Source organism: Phymastichus coffea, unplaced genomic scaffold, assembly GCF_024137745.1.
Source record: "Phymastichus coffea isolate CEN01 unplaced genomic scaffold, Cenicafe_Pcof_1.1 PCOF00052, whole genome shotgun sequence".
Lineage (NCBI taxonomy): Eukaryota > Metazoa > Arthropoda > Insecta > Hymenoptera > Eulophidae > Phymastichus > Phymastichus coffea.
In genome coordinates, this window is record NW_026706863.1 from 143399 (window position 1) to 159361 (window position 15963).

Sequence of the window (15963 nt, forward strand, 5' to 3'; positions counted from 1 at the left end):
TGTTTATCTTGCTGAAAATCTCCGTCGGTCGGTCCGCCATTGCTATTAAGCTGCTCCAATTGACATCAATTTGGCGTCACTAATTCTACGTACATTCGTTCGATGATGCACTGATTCAGGATGTGACTGCCTCGCGTTTCGTGAATATTCGCGCCGTCGAAATATTGAAATATTCGAGAATTCGTTTCGTGCAGATGAATAAAATATCTTACAATCGCACCAAGTTAATTCTAACAAAAACTAAACATTCATTTATATACAACACACACGCGTACGACGATACACTTTCACGCAAGTACGATAAAGAAAACACGAAAGTACATTGGAAAATAACTCGAATATACGTACAAGAGAAACTTGGATTAAAAAATCCGCGTGATATTGAGAAATAAGAAAAAATAACGTGTAATTTAAAGATTCCAATATCAAAGCAGCCCCATATGTATATATACATACATACACACGTAGATCTGCATATGCATACAGGCGAAGTTCTGTTGAGCGGCATGAATATGCGTCCCACAATTACTTTTCGTCGCGTATATGTATTCGCGCGTGGAGAATTCGATGCACATGCTAATGCGATACCTCTGCGATGTGGATAATTGATTTAGCTACATACTTCAATATGGAACATACCGCGAGCGCGGCGCGTCTAAAATGTCGTGATCCCGAATCGTAAAGGGGTAGGTCTTGCGAGGATGATGCAACTCATTTTGGATGCACAATTCTAATGTACATGTATTCCACGTGCGAGAAGGATGATTTTTAATAAGTTCAATTTTACCTAAGTTCCATTTTTTTCGCGACTAATTCACAAACATTTCCATTTACTCGGACATTTGCAGGAAAAGGAAGAAAGTCGTTAAAAAATAATAATATATTGAAATTTTCCTTTTCCAATGAAATTTTATTTACCTAACTAATATCTGATGAATCTCCTATATTTGGTCGTTAGTTGATAGAACTGTATGGATCATGTTACTTCGTAAAGCCAAGGGTATAGGGGTATGTGACTCCCTAATACCATAACATTGATAACACAAATAGGATCTCCCCCGAAAGCTATTAACCTTTTACGAATATAATAATATTACTTCAGGCATGCATAGCATGTTCGCAAGATCAGTAACACTAAACCTCAATATCTATTCAATATGATTATAAAACTACAATACATTGGAAAATATCACAAACAACTGTTAATTAAACGGTAAAGTAAATAAATAGCCAAGAGGTGAATTTAATTACGTGGAATCTACGTATCTATTAAATTCAAATTGAATAGAAAACCCATTTCCATTTTCCACTGGTTCAGTTTCTCTCGTATGCTGGTCACTTTAACGCGCCACCCTCCTTGGTGATAGAAAGAGAGAGAGAGAGAGAGAGAGAGAGAGAGAGAGAGAGAGAGAGAGAGAGAGAGAGAGAGAGAGTTGATCTTGTTGAGATAAACTTGGAAAGACTTGGAAATCGGCTTTAGCGTCGTCCCTTTTAGTTTCGATTCGGAGGTGTTTCAACTCGATATTTTTTCTCTTACTCGTTTGAATTATTTTGCATTTCACGCGCCTTCGGAAAACTTATCGTGGGCAAAAGAAAATTTCTGGACTGTGAGTGTATTTTACACCATCAGTTAAATATTTAAGCTAATGCAAATGTACTGTGCGCTGCTTTTCAATGTCTCACATTCAAATCAACAAGCAACGCACATTGTTTTTTTTATCCTGGAGAATGAGGGGAAAAACTGTGATTACGTTTTCATGTCATTTCGATTTTTACATTTATTGGAATACCAAACTTTGATTTTGATATATACATTTTTATCTTCGATGCCAATGTATTTATTTAATCGTGTATAGAGTTTACTTATGTATTCAAAAATACACATTTCATTCAATACCATTTTCAGAAAACAATCAGAAAATCATTTTACTTTTCAATTCACGTAATAATAATGATTGTTTAATTTTCACTATTTATTCAAACTACTGGTCATTTTCATTGTCTCTATTTAAATATTTTCTCTCAAATATCAAAGTAAGGCAATCGCAACAAAATCAATCAATCAGATAGCCGCAGTTGTAGGATTTTTATAACTAAGGGAGGCCTTAGTTCGATTTCTAGTAAGTATCAATATATTTTTTAAACAAAAGTACATGCCAAAATTATCACCACAACTCTACTAATTCAAAATCCAGCTTGAGCAATTACTCAAGTAACTGGAGGGAATTGGTGGCGTCCTCCAGTTACCCGTGAGAAGGAAGGCCTTACACCAAGAAATAAATAGTGGCGAATAATAACTACTTTGGAATGCGAAATTTTGATAAATCTCGATGATTGAAAAGGGGGCATAAAGAGCAAAAAAAGGATATTAAAAAGAAGAAACGACGCCTCATACAGGTAGTAAACGAGGTACCTTGAAAACCTGAGAAAAGATACAAGTAGAATAGAAAAATCAATGAATCTAAAAATATTTCCAATCAACAAGTACAAACCGAAGCTCGAAAATCCAAAAAGGAACTCAACGAGAAAATCCATCGTCTCGGCGCACCACGGAGAGGTACTTCCTAAATGCACAAAAGTGAACGTTGACAGCTTAACTATCTGCGACGAATGAAATTTGCTTAACCCCCTTGTCGGCGTGCGCACACACGTGGATAACGAGGTACAAGCTTAAAGCCACTGCGGTGCACCTGCCGAACGACACCTCGGGAATTTCGGCTTGACTGATTTCTCTACAGCGGCGAACTACGTGCCACCCCAGCCATTGTCATCTGCTGCCACGACGTGGAATTGACAATTCTCGCTTGACTAGCTTTAGCAGGCTAAATGGTGAGATCATTTACTCAGCGCTGCGGAAGAGGAACTCATGTGAATTAAACATCCTTCCTCTTCAAAACATTGAACGACTCAAGAAAAGGAAAATTTCCAGTAGTGCGAAGCGATTATGGTCAGGTGTATGAGAAAACTAAAGTTTTGCCGCGAGAGTTTGCGAGAGTCTGCATCTGGAGCTAGGAAAAATATTTTTTGCTGATTGAACTTAACTGAAATATTAGTTAATCAGTTTTGTAGCCAAGCTTACAAACTTTGAACTTCAATGTTTTTCTGGCGTTCAACTTTCTGAACTTAAAATAGGTTCAAGTTTAAGCTTTAGTTACGCAGTCGGACATTCCTTTTATTTCTTCAAAGCTATATCCTCACACTTTCAATTTCTTACGACGGTATATAGATCACTCTACTTAGCAGCAAGTAACTTCGCCAAGTAAATATAAGCTAAAAGAAAGTAGCTTTCAGGATTTTAATTTAAAACGTAAATGAACTCTCTTTCGTCCTCGACTTTATCAGCGCAATCAGATAATGTCTTTAGATATCTTCAAGGAAGCCTCTAGCAACTACAAGATAACGCAATTTATGGGGTTAATACCATTGTAAACAATTTTCCTGGACTTTCAAGGAGCTTCTGTAATTACGGCATTACAAACAAGTAAAAATTACGTTACATCAGCTTTAACGAAGTGTTTACTTCCAAAAAGATAAGGGAACTGCGAGAGAAAATAATGCTAAAAAAATTGTTCGTTTTATTATCTCTGAGATTACCCAAAATGTATAACGTAGTAATAAAAATCCAAATACGAGGAAGTATGTTTCTTTGCAAATAGCAAAATCCCGGGAATATCCGTAAAAATGTCTTTGTCTAGCAACGTACAACCACGCGATCATCCTATTTTGACACAAGCAGCGCGAGAATATAGCACAACAGCAGCACAGCCTCGTTGACAAAAGAATCACGGACGGGTGCCCCATGAAAAGAGTCAGCACCCCGTGTAATTCGGAGAGAAAACAGAAAAAGGAAAAAAAATATAAGCCGCGCGACGTTCGAAGACAAAAAAGCAATAGCACGTACCTCGAGTTGCTGGAGGCGACGCTATTGTTGGATCTGGATCGTCGGCTTTTGAGTGAATCGCCACGATTGACCACCCCTTTACCAGTGATACTGAAGTGGCGTAGTCGATAGTATTCCTCCTCGACTCCAGTATTCGGCATTGAAGCAACTCGGGAACGTTGTTGCGGCAGGCACAAGTAATTAGGACGACCAGACGCTCGTGAACCTGGTGTCCTTACCGATTGCGAACGACTGTGGTGCGGGCTACCATATCTGCAATTGACAAACAAAATAATTACGGATTAAATTTTCGGCTTGTACACAGCAGTAAGCTTTATCTTCAGTTGGATTGAAAGATTAATAATATTATCGCAATAAACTTGTTTTATATACAATGAATAACCGTAAACGAAACCTTAACTAAATAAAAATCATTCTTAAATTACTAAAAATGTTTTACTGAGAGTCTATCATATTTTTCTTTCCATTTCATAATTTTTTCTAATATAACAAAATGCAATTACAAAATGTACATTTACATATATATTGTATCTCTTTTGGTAAAGCCCGTTAAGGTGAAAGCTAAAAATAAATGGGATTACAATGGTCAATTAAATGCGTCATCCTTTACGTGAGCAAAAAACATAATATACGTTTTTATTTCCGACTGTTTATAAATGTTGTATAAATACATTACAATAAAAATCAGTAGAATACATCAAAATAAAAGTCATACTGACAAACTAACTAAAGCAATCGATTTTATGAAAAAAAGAATCATAATAAAAATATATTTTTTTTATATCAAGAAAACTAATAACATTTTCACAAAGAAATATTATTAATCAATATATAATAAGAAGTCATATTGTGCTATAAAAGTATATGCTAACCATAATAGTTTAAGTTATAATATTTAATTTACAAATTAAACATAAATATAATTTTTTATTCAATATTCAAAACAAAAATACTACTATGTGATACAACATCGATTCTTTGAAAAATGCTCTAAACAATAAAACTACACTATATTGATTTCAAATGAAATTAAAAATTTCAATAATTTAAATTTCATTTATATTATTTTTTACTTAGGTCCGAAAGAAATCCTAGAAGTATTCCAAAAATATAAAAAACCTATAGTTCATATATTGAATAGCATCAAATTTGATTGATGTAAAATAAGCCGACATGCACAATTCGACAAAACTTCTAACTATAAATAAAAAATTCGCTTTTATTCAGTTCGGAAATAACATTCGATGTATATAATATCACAACATTTAACTATTCAAAAGTTTTATTTACAGCCATCTACATACAGTCGTTTTAAAAACTTTCTCATCATAATGAATAAATCTACAGCCGACACGAAGAAATGTATGCATCGTTCAATTTGTTCCATGAAAAATGTATTGTTGAAGTGTGAACGGTATTTTAATAAAATTTGTTTATTCACAATGGAACAATAAATAGTCAACAACTGGAATCCGCTATTATTATAGGAAAAGCAATTAAACATTTCACATGAGTGAAAATATTTGAAGAATAATGTTCGCATTTTCACAGTACATGAAAATTGTTTTCAATTCTAGTTCTACACCCATCAGAGTTTAATTGCAATCAGTCTCAACAATGTCATGCATCGAATCAATGAAACAATTTCCATCCAAGGGGAATACCGAAAAGTCGGCCTCCAGTAATGATGCAGCAATGCACAGTTTGATTACTGACGCGAACTGCAACAATAGAAAATGGCCTAGTTGGCACGCACACAAACGCACGATGTACTCTAAAATTCTCTCACTCACCTTAATCACACGTTAATTATTGTTTTTATCGAGGCAGGTGGAATATTTTTTAATTGCACTCGCGACACTGAGATTTGTAGCATACTCTGGGCTATTCGACTTTACGCGGGTTTAATTTATAAAAAGAGAACGCGTGATAGATTAACAGCAGTTTTGAACACATTAATTTATACTGTGATTAGAATACTACCGGACAATTAGTTTCAACTTAATACATTCGATCAACCCACCACGCGCAAGGCACAAAGCTGTGCCTTGTTTAGGGAAACTCAATTTAATTGGCTAACAATCAACGAACCGGATTAGTGTGCGGAACGAAAGTTTTCATGTAATCATGCCCTCTTCTGAAAACTTTCAGTATAAGTGTCGAAGAAAACCAATATAGTCTGAAAATAAAACATGCAAAGAGGAAAATCTACAGCCGACTTCTCAAAGCAAACGTAGCCACAACGACGAAAGTCTCTTTCTCTCTTCTGTTCCATTTACGTTTGGAACATAAGCAACTTTAGTTGTTTTCTCAAAGGTGAATAGATTTTTCTTCGACGGCAGTAAAAGTTGTGTGAACCGCAAGAGAGACATTTTGATTCCGGATTTGTCGTTGTCAGGCTGCATTTTCAGTCACGTCAGAATCACGCCACTGCAAGAGGCTGCTAGTTAGCTATTTGAAGTTTTATGAAGTATCTCGGCTTCGCGGGATTCTTGCATTATTGCTGGCGATGGAATTTCCCGGATGCCGACGGTCTACGAATTTCGAATTTCGAGTAAATCTGTTTGGTGTGTATATATAAGTGTGTGTACGTTTGCGTGAGTGTGTAAAGAAGGTTTGATTAGCATTTTTGTGCAAATGCGGGTATTTTTTAACTGCTGTATTGCTTATTTTGTACACAATTTCGAATTGACTTATATCAAAATATCAAAATGTTGTAATATTTCGATTTATTTCTTCCAAGAATACAAAAACTTATTGCTTATTTTATAGTCAGTAAAATTATTTTTTAATGTTTCAATTACTCGCGCACATTGATAGTTTATCAAGCCGTAACAAGAGGCTGCGCATTGTCTTGAGCGTACATTTCTGAAATTTGGTTCAAAAAGACCTTTAAGATATTTTAAGTGCACTCTAAAACTGTGGCTTGAAAGACTTTTTAGGCAGAAGTATTAAATTCTTCATTCTTTCAAGAGACCTTTTATTCTGAAAAACTAGCGTCATTTTGTTAACTTAAATATAGAAAATAATTGCATCAGAAAATAGTGGTAAAAATAAATTTATAATCCATGTTTGATAAAAATGAATTTATTGACTTAACTTTTATAACACATTTAAATATAATTTGAACAATCCATAAATATTAAATCTAAAGTAAAATTCGTTTCTGCTAATCGTGAATTAAATCTTTCGTTTTTCAAAAATTTATGCAATTGAGTAGTTCTAGCCTTTTCACAAGTTATTTTCACAAGCAACACTAGCAGAACATTTTTGCCTCTCTGGGATCTTTACCGCTCATATATTATTCAAGTGACAAAGTTCGGCCTCTGGTCAGGCGCGCATTGTCGCAGAAGCATCGGCGCAGCTGGCGCATCGTATATAGACGCGTGTGTGCGCGACTCCATGAGAATTCTTGAGCGATGCGATCGTAAAATAGAAAATCGGGGTGATTTCAAACTCAGGTATGCTCTTATAACGAAACGTCAATCTCAGCGGCTCTTATATTTTTTATAAAACAAGAGTTTTCTTATAGCAGTAATAAGAATGAAAATGCGGTCAATTTTGATTTTAAAAAAGGAAACGTTGCATTATTAGTATTATGAGAAATTTTTACGAGTTACGAATTGTATTGACCGCTATAAAAAAAAACGTATGCTCGTGACGGTCATGGGCATGTATTAAAATGTGAAAGTGCCACAGTGATTGTTTTATTTTATTATAGAAATGGATTTTAACTAATAAACTCGAGAAGGTCGTGAAATATACGATTTAGATGGGGATGTTTCAAGCGAAGCTATTGGGAAATATAAGTTTGTTGGTGAGAACATATTATTGCCATGAGTGAAATAAGTCGGTTATATGGCCAAACATCAAACTTCCATTAGTAATGAAAATTTGAGTGTTTCGGGCTAAACTACTCCACGAAACAAAATATAACTAACATTTAGCTTTGTATTCCGTGAAAATGAAATGACAATAAAATAGCCCTTGTAATGAAGTAGTATAAGCATGGACATTAATGAATGTTAGTTCCAAGATTAAACTTCGTTTAATTAGATTTAGTAGAGTAGGCATTAGCTTTCAACGGGGCCACTTTAAAATGCATTTCCAAGTTTTGATTACTCGGCATTTAAAAGTCAATGAGGCTGTTGTCAAAAGTAAGAGTCAATTTAAATTTCTTGAAAAGATCAAGCAAAAGTGCGGTATAAAAAAGTAAAGAAAATCATCTGGTTGCATAATAAACTTTCACGGTCACACAACGTGGTGCAATAGCCAAAAAATCTCTGGCGAGAGAGGGCACACAAGCGCATCGTATCTCCTGGAGGATCAGCGCTTCTTCTGAGCTCAAACGTTGTTCCCGTCCCTGAGCTGACCATAAACAGCCGCGCAATACAGACTGATCCTGCAGACTTCGTTCAGACGGCTTAACTACACTTTGCTCCAGGGAGGCTCTGTTTATCTCGACGTCGTCGTCGCTTCTTTTTTTTTTTCCTAGACGTAAAATCTCTTTAACTCTCTTTCGTTTTTACTCTTTGCAAACCAAGTTATCGTTTTGAATTTACTTTATGCGTTTTTGTTTAGATTGCGCGTTTCAACTCTTGCACTGTGTTTGGGTCGAAAGGGAAGATGAAGATGTATAAGTGATAGATTCCGTGACGTCAAAGTTCTCAAAATTCTCTATAGTACGTAAATTCCATTTTGTAGTGTACGGAAATTGGATATTAGACGTTAATTTACCTTCGCTTATCATTTCACTTAGCTGGCTAATTAAATTAAATCACTGCCAGAAGGTAAATAAGTGAATTATCATGGTAACGTTAAAGAAAACGTATTTTTAACGTTAAAAAAAGATGCCGTCAGCGTGATTGATGTAACGCGGTCATAAAAAATTTCTTTCTCGGCACAAAACAAACAGGACTCGGTAGTTTTTCAAAAGCAGCGCTGAAAAAAAGTATGTCACGTCAACCGCAAAAAAGTGCTTTCTCACCTCCACGGTAAGTGTCCAGTCTTTTGACTCTTCATTCGCACGCCTCGTTAAAAGTTTCATTTTTCTCCCTGACTTGGCAGAGGCTATGTGTTCGTTTTCCCTCGTTCGTCCTTCCTCGGATGATTTTGTTTTATACCGTTGTCGTTGAGCCACTTAAGAATGACGAATCATCGTCTCGCTTCTCCTTTCGATCGACTTCACGAATAGGCAGTTGTGCGGAAAGGAGCGCACATACTTGCGGACTTTATTCATGCCTCGTCGCTTGAAGAATTCGTTGATGACAATGAGTTATGTCTTTATTAGCTTGTAGGCACTTGGTTCAGTATACTACTCATTGATTTATCGAAGAATTGTGTAGGCCTTGACAAAGACTCAGGTTGGCTCGAGCTCCGAAGCAAAAGCTGACGTAGGCTGAAGTTCGACTCGTACCTCTATCGGAATATTCGAGTTTTCTAGCTCATCAAACAATTTGACTAAGTTTTACTGAGTCACAAAAAAATAATCTGTTACTATTATAAAAAAATGTTGAAAAAACCTACAATTTTTAAGATCTTGAAGATTCAAGCTGTCTCGGGCTAAGCTTGGCCAAGCTAAAGCTCGAGCCGCTCAAGTTTTTCATGCTTCTTTTTTTTAGAAGCCTAGAATTTTTATTATATTAGGTTTATTGACAATTTATGAAAAAATTTGAGAGCCACAGTTGATGTTATCTTTCGATCGACATTTTTCTTTTAAATTATATTTGTAATATCTGAAAATAAATATTTTATAGCTACTTTGAAAGTGAAAAATTATTCATCTGTACGAACAATAGCTAGATATGTTGAAGCTTTTCTTGCTGCATACGTGCAATTTTTTTCCAATAAGAAATATAAAAAACAGAAGTCTAAATCTGCTATTTTGGAATTATTATACGAAGGTCTTCAGAAACAAAATCGCTACATGAAGATCTTTCAAAAAGTTGATTTGCAAAGATTTCTATGAACAAAGACTCTGGCAATAGGATTTTCTACATTAATTTAGAAGGAAGACACAAAAAAATCCTTTTGGCAGGATCGCTCTGAACTCTCTCTCTCTCTCTCTCTCTCTCTCTCTCTATCGCGTGCGCGAAACGTAATCGGATTTTTTCCACAGCACTCTTTTTTCTACGAAACGCATTAGCTTCACAAAAAATATACCTTCAGTGAGATTGAATATGAAATTTAATTAAAGATACTTAAGTACTTTTGTATGTAAAAATGCGATGTTTACTGAAAGTGTCCTGGTCTACGTACTGCCATAAAATGAATATACTTTTGAGTTATACTTTGGAGAATTTTTAACATTATTTTTGAGAATACTCGGCATTTTTTTTCTCTGGAATCTCCGATGAATATTCAAGAGTCTCGAGTGATTTTCTCACGCGCTGTATTTCTAATTAGTGATCTTATCCTATATAATCAACATGCTTTCCTTCCTCCCTTACCTTATCTTTTAACTCGTCACGTCCAGAATCTACTAGAGAGAGAGAGAGAGAGAGAGAGAGAGAGAGAGAGAGAGAGAGAGAGAGAGAGGAGAGAGAGAGAGAGGAGAGAGAGAGAGAGAGAGAGAGAGAGAGAGAGAGAGAGGAGAGAGAGAGAGAGAGAGAGAGAGAGAGAGAGAGAGAGAGAGAGAGAGAGAGAGAGAGAGAGAGAGAGAGAGAAAGATGAATTTTTTACATTGCAAATTATATATAACCTTGCATCTTTCACTCATTTTTTTTAATCCCAACAGAAATTTTCGCAACCTTGCAATGTACTTGTATCTTAATCATCTCGTTTTTTTTATTTTCACTAAAGCTTTTTTGACGGCTAGCAACAACTAACTTGTCTAGCTGTCACCGAATTTCAGACTGCACATTTTTCAACATTCTCCAAGTAAGTTTATTTACTTAAATTAAAAGTGCACGGGAGGAAATGATAATGTAAATGTTGGCACAGTTGAAGAATGTCTGGCGAAGAAGAAACGAGGGGGCTAGATTAACTTGGAAAACATGAGCTAACAACGAGAAAAAAAGTTTTCTTTGGTCTTTCGTTCTCTGCACTTATACTTTTTTGTTGGCGTATAACAGAATGAAAGGCAATTCCGAAATACTGTTGAAATAACTTATGCTTATAGTCATTTCTTAATTACGTTGTTTAACTTTTCACGCAAGCAAGACTACAATAAAAAGAGAATGATGGTATAACTTTTTGTTTCTCGAATAATTGAAACAAGATAAGAAAGGATTACTGAAATAAAAGAGAGAGACAAGAAAAAGACGGATGCTGAAGCATAAACGAACAAGAATTAAAAGATTAATATAGGACTGATAATAAAACAAAAGAAAATGAGAGCGAAATAAATAAAGCGTGCAGTTTTAGTACTAAACAAAAGAAGCAGAAAGTAGGTAGCGGGACGTGGAATGTAGAAAGCCGTTTTCAGCGGCTTTGCCCGCGCGACCGCAATTCTAAACAAAATAACTCACGGTAGACGACGACTATATCTTTCTTTTAACGAAGACGAAACGACAAAAAATAAAGTTCCTCGCAAAACTTCGTTCCGAATCTACAATGCTAACGTTGGCGCGAGAGTATACACGTTGAGGAAAGCTCTTCGGGTCAAGCGGGACGCGCAATTTACATAAGCATATTTTTCGGCAGACTCCGAGAATTTTCTCGCGCGCTGGCGAAAAGTTGGAAGTCATTCCGTCGCTGGATTTCAATTCGGTATAAAACATCCGTTTTTCTCGACAGAGAACTGTTCTTCCTATATCGTGAATTGGGTTTGGCTATTTGAACTTTGAAAAAATACGTCTTCGGGTACTTCGAAGCAATCGATGTATTTTTGCTGAAAAATTAGTGATTCGTTATTCTGAATTCGAATTGTTATGGAGTTTGTTTTATTCTACTTAAGAGATTGTTCAAATATACCTTTCCAAGCGGAACTTTAATTTGAATGTTTCCTAAGTAGTTGGTGTTAGTGGTAAAAATACTTGCTCAAAACCTTGTCATTCAACTTTTTATAATCATTAGAGTTAAACACCAACAAAAGTTCCATAACAACTTCTGTAATATTTTTCTACAACTCGTATACTTAGCTAATACAATTCCCTGCGGATTTTTTTTTCTAGATTTTTGCTCTATGCTATACTACAATCGCTAGGAACTAGAAGCAACATTGGGGAGAAGAAATGATAGCGTTCACAAAAGTACACTAAAGAGGCTTACAAGTTTTCTCCCTTTTTTCTCGACGACACTATCGGACTTCGGCAATAAATATCTATGCTCGGTCTGACACAGGACAAGATATTTGCGACACCGTTATATGAGCAAATTGTGATTTTATTGCACGCTACACTATATGTGTTCTGAAACTCTTCGGATATCTTGTAAAAACGTTTGAGTGTTCTTACGCTCCCGGAACAAACTTCTAGCACAAGCAACGTAAGGCACATTACCAAACAAGGGATGAGTGTTAAGATTTCCATTGGATTATATTCAAGGAAATAGCTAATTTTCTGGTATTCAAGGAGATATTTGCTTATCGTGAAATTTCATATAAAAAAATTGGATTAACTGCTAAAACTTGAGCAATTATGAAATGAATATAAGAATTTATTAAATATTATCTATCATGAAAGAGATGCTAGAGTCTCGCAACGGTCAACCATATCTTATGAATAATAAAAGAGTATGTGACGGCCCTTTCGGTTAAAAAGTATTTCTGTCATAAAAAGTTGTGATTAGCGCACCTCTTACACGAGCGCGCAGAGTCATATCCTTGGAACATTTGACGGGTGAAAATAAGCCGAGCGTTAGTCGGTGCAAAAGTAGACGAACAGAGCTGCCTTATGAGGTTACTTTAACCTCACGTCAGCATTAGCCAATTTTATTTATGGAATCACGTGGTCGTTTAGAAAGGCATTTATTTTCCGCTCTATAACGAAATGAAAAGATTATTAGATCGCGCGAGCGGCAGCTTAATTAGAAGGGATCACTTTACGTGTCCAATATAAAAGTGATATTATGTCCAACAAAGAGCCAAGTCCTGTGTATGATGCATGCATTCAAAAATGTAATTTCCACCGTGAGCGCTTTGAAACACGACGAAGCGGTGACCCAAGTGGAACGAGCGTAAAAATAGTCAGGTGGAACATTTTAAAATGCTTTACACGAAAATTAGAAGAAGTAACTTGCCCCCAACAAGAAACTCTGATAGCCGTAAAAATAAAGCAAGCCGTCTGTCGCGTCAAGCGGATTTTCATATTGACCTGAAAGAGAAAATTGAGTTCGCGTGGAAGGGTGGAAATTGTTCGTAAAAGCCGAAAACGAGTTCTTTTCAATTTCCTTTAAGCCATACACCAACACCGAGCAACGTCATATTTTTTCAGTCCTACTTTACATTTGAAGCGAGTAACTACTCTAATGCAGTCGAGAAAGGATGGCAAAGTTCGCAAAGACGCAACTTTAAATAAAGTACACTCGCCGGATCGTTCGGCTCGTAACTCAAGGCAACCAAGAGGTTCGCGCACGTCTATCACCGGATAAAGTAGAATGGAGAAAAGCGAAGAATTAGGGGAAGCTAGAGAAAGTAGTGAGAGCTACGAATATGTATGGGAATCCTGGGGAAAATAAACCTGTTGGGGAATGCGCCTGAAAGTTTTGCAAGTTACTTTCGGCAACTTACGAAATTTTCAACGGCACACGAGATAAATTGTCTTATTTTTTTTTATATATATATATATATATATCAATCTTTGGCGAAATATTACTATCAAACTTTTCTAGATATATCGAAAGTTCTTGATAAGCACATATATCTTCGGTTGAAAGCGACAAATATGCTGGTAGCCAATCTTAGTAATTGCATTTTCAATCAGTTGAATTATGTAAATTATCCAGTCACGATTCGAATACAAACTAAGAAAACTTTGATACGATTAAAAAATAACAGTAACTAGTGTTTAAAATAATTAACTATTCAAAGTTGATCACTCCACATGAAAATAGCTATTTTAATCGTGATTTGCTCACCTTCCTCAAGTTCCCTTGTGAAGCGAGTCATTTCTAAATGACCATCGTCCATGATTATTTCAGAGAAAAATGAACATGTCCCCAATAAATTTCCAAAGATAAAAAGGATTAAATGAGAAAACGATACGCACAAGAAGATAGAGACAGAGGGGAGGAAGTCTTAAATGAGAATGCTATCAGACAGCCAAAGCTTATCCGGGTTAAAAGTCGATGGAGAGATTCGCTTTTTTTCCTTCGGAAAGATAGAAGAGTACTTTGCCCTAGCGCCGGCGGTAATTAGTTGGCTCATAACGACGTATGGATCCTGGACTTCCGTTTCATTGGCAAATAAAATCGAGTGGCGAAGCAAATCCTTTATTGTCACATTCTCTATCTTCTCATTTCTTCTTCTTTTTGTGTTTTTTCGTGATTTGCGTAAGTATAAGGAGCTCTTCGGTTATTGAAGGAGGCTTGAATTGTCCTTTCTCCTCGCCTCTCAGTCTACTTCGCCTCTTGTGCACGCTACAATTTTTACTTGCGAAGCGTGAGTAAAATGAAAGGGTGTGAAACGTGATCGCATTTGTACAATCGGTATTTTCTTTGACCGTTCTCTAAATCAGTAGAGGCCATCACATCTTCGCTAGCATTTTTTTTTATACTTACAATGCTCAAAAACATATTCTTATTCCACCAAGGATTGTTGAAGCTGAACTTGATAACATTGCATCGCGCGGAAAAATTTTGCAAAAAATACTTTTGTAACTAATTACAAAAAAAAATAATCTTTTTCCAACTTTTTATCTCCTTCGACAGGAATTAAAAGATATTCGAGATATTAAAAGAACGTCTTCGGATAATAAAATGCAATAAGTTGAAGAAATGATCACGAATCCAAGAGAAAAATAAAAGCAGAAAAGGTACGTGAAAAGCGAGAGAGATGAGCAGCTCTGGCAGGGTAAAGGAGCGTGATATATTGATCGAATAGGTTAAATGCCGACTCGCGTGCAATATGCCTGCTCTTTCCTGGCAGTCTATTTTCTCCTTATAATTCAGGTAGATTACTCGCTTCCAAGAGCCGCGGTGTAAACGGAAATATCACCGCTACCTTTAGACACGCACTTTACGTTATGCATCATGCGAACGTGTTTGTTATCGAGAGAGAAGAGGAAAAAAATCGCGATCCGGAAAAGAACGGAGATTACAAGGAACGTAAAGAACGTAAACATGTAGTTCACGTGCTTGCTGTATTACAGCTTGCACAATTAGATCAATCTACATTGTTTTGTGCTGCGCGAGTATCTTAACAAACATGCAAACAAGATAATTACCCAAGATCCATCACGTCACATATCAATCATGTTGAAATTCGTTCGGAGCCTTCAGAAGTTAGCGTCGAAATGTGTCGAGCTATCGACGCATTTTTTTATCTCTCGGTTAATTAGTTTGCTGCCGTGCTGATGAAATATTAGCAAATTAAAAAGTCGAACTGAGCAAACATGAAAGCGACAGAAAATAATTTCTTCTTCCGCAATGCCGCGAAACAATCTTAATGAATTATTAGCCAGTCCCTATGCTACTGCTAAGTGGGCTAGATGAGCACACGTGCCTGTACCTAAATACTAGCCGAGCTACTTTATCGATCCGACGAGTGTGGGACGTAGTATCACGTGCTTCTTTAACTATAACCAAGTGGTCTTTTTCCTTCGCGGCGTTAATCTCATTATCGTGAAAAGTTGTTTTTCTCCCGCAGAAAATATTTTATATTAAATTGCTTCCAAGAGAGTTTCATTAGTCTTATTATAAATATTCATTAAGCTTGAATAGGAATACTGTGTTTCATCGTTTAAATGCGAAAGCTATCATTCTTAATTACCGCGATGCAAACGTCGTAAAATTAGCTCATCATAACGAGCGTTCTGAGATCCCACGATGACAAACGAAAGAAATACAAGAGACACATCTATAATTACGTGCTTTGCGTCTCTTTGGCACGAAGTTCCGTATAATTAATGGTAGTATGATTCGAAATCCATCGGGCAAAGATTAGATGAGAGAGAGAGAGAGAG

The 15963-nt window shown here is 36.1% G+C and overlaps 1 protein-coding gene across 1 annotated transcript in view; it reads right to left on the reverse strand.

Annotated features, from left to right (window-relative positions):
- Positions 1–15963, reverse strand: part of LOC131665565 (uncharacterized) — a 107920-nt gene that overhangs the window by 53663 nt on the left and 38294 nt on the right. Inside the window, exon 10 of the mRNA XM_058937527.1 lies at positions 3902–4153. Within this exon, the coding sequence (XP_058793510.1) occupies positions 3902–4153 (252 nt within the window). The remainder of the gene's footprint in view (positions 1–3901; positions 4154–15963) is intronic.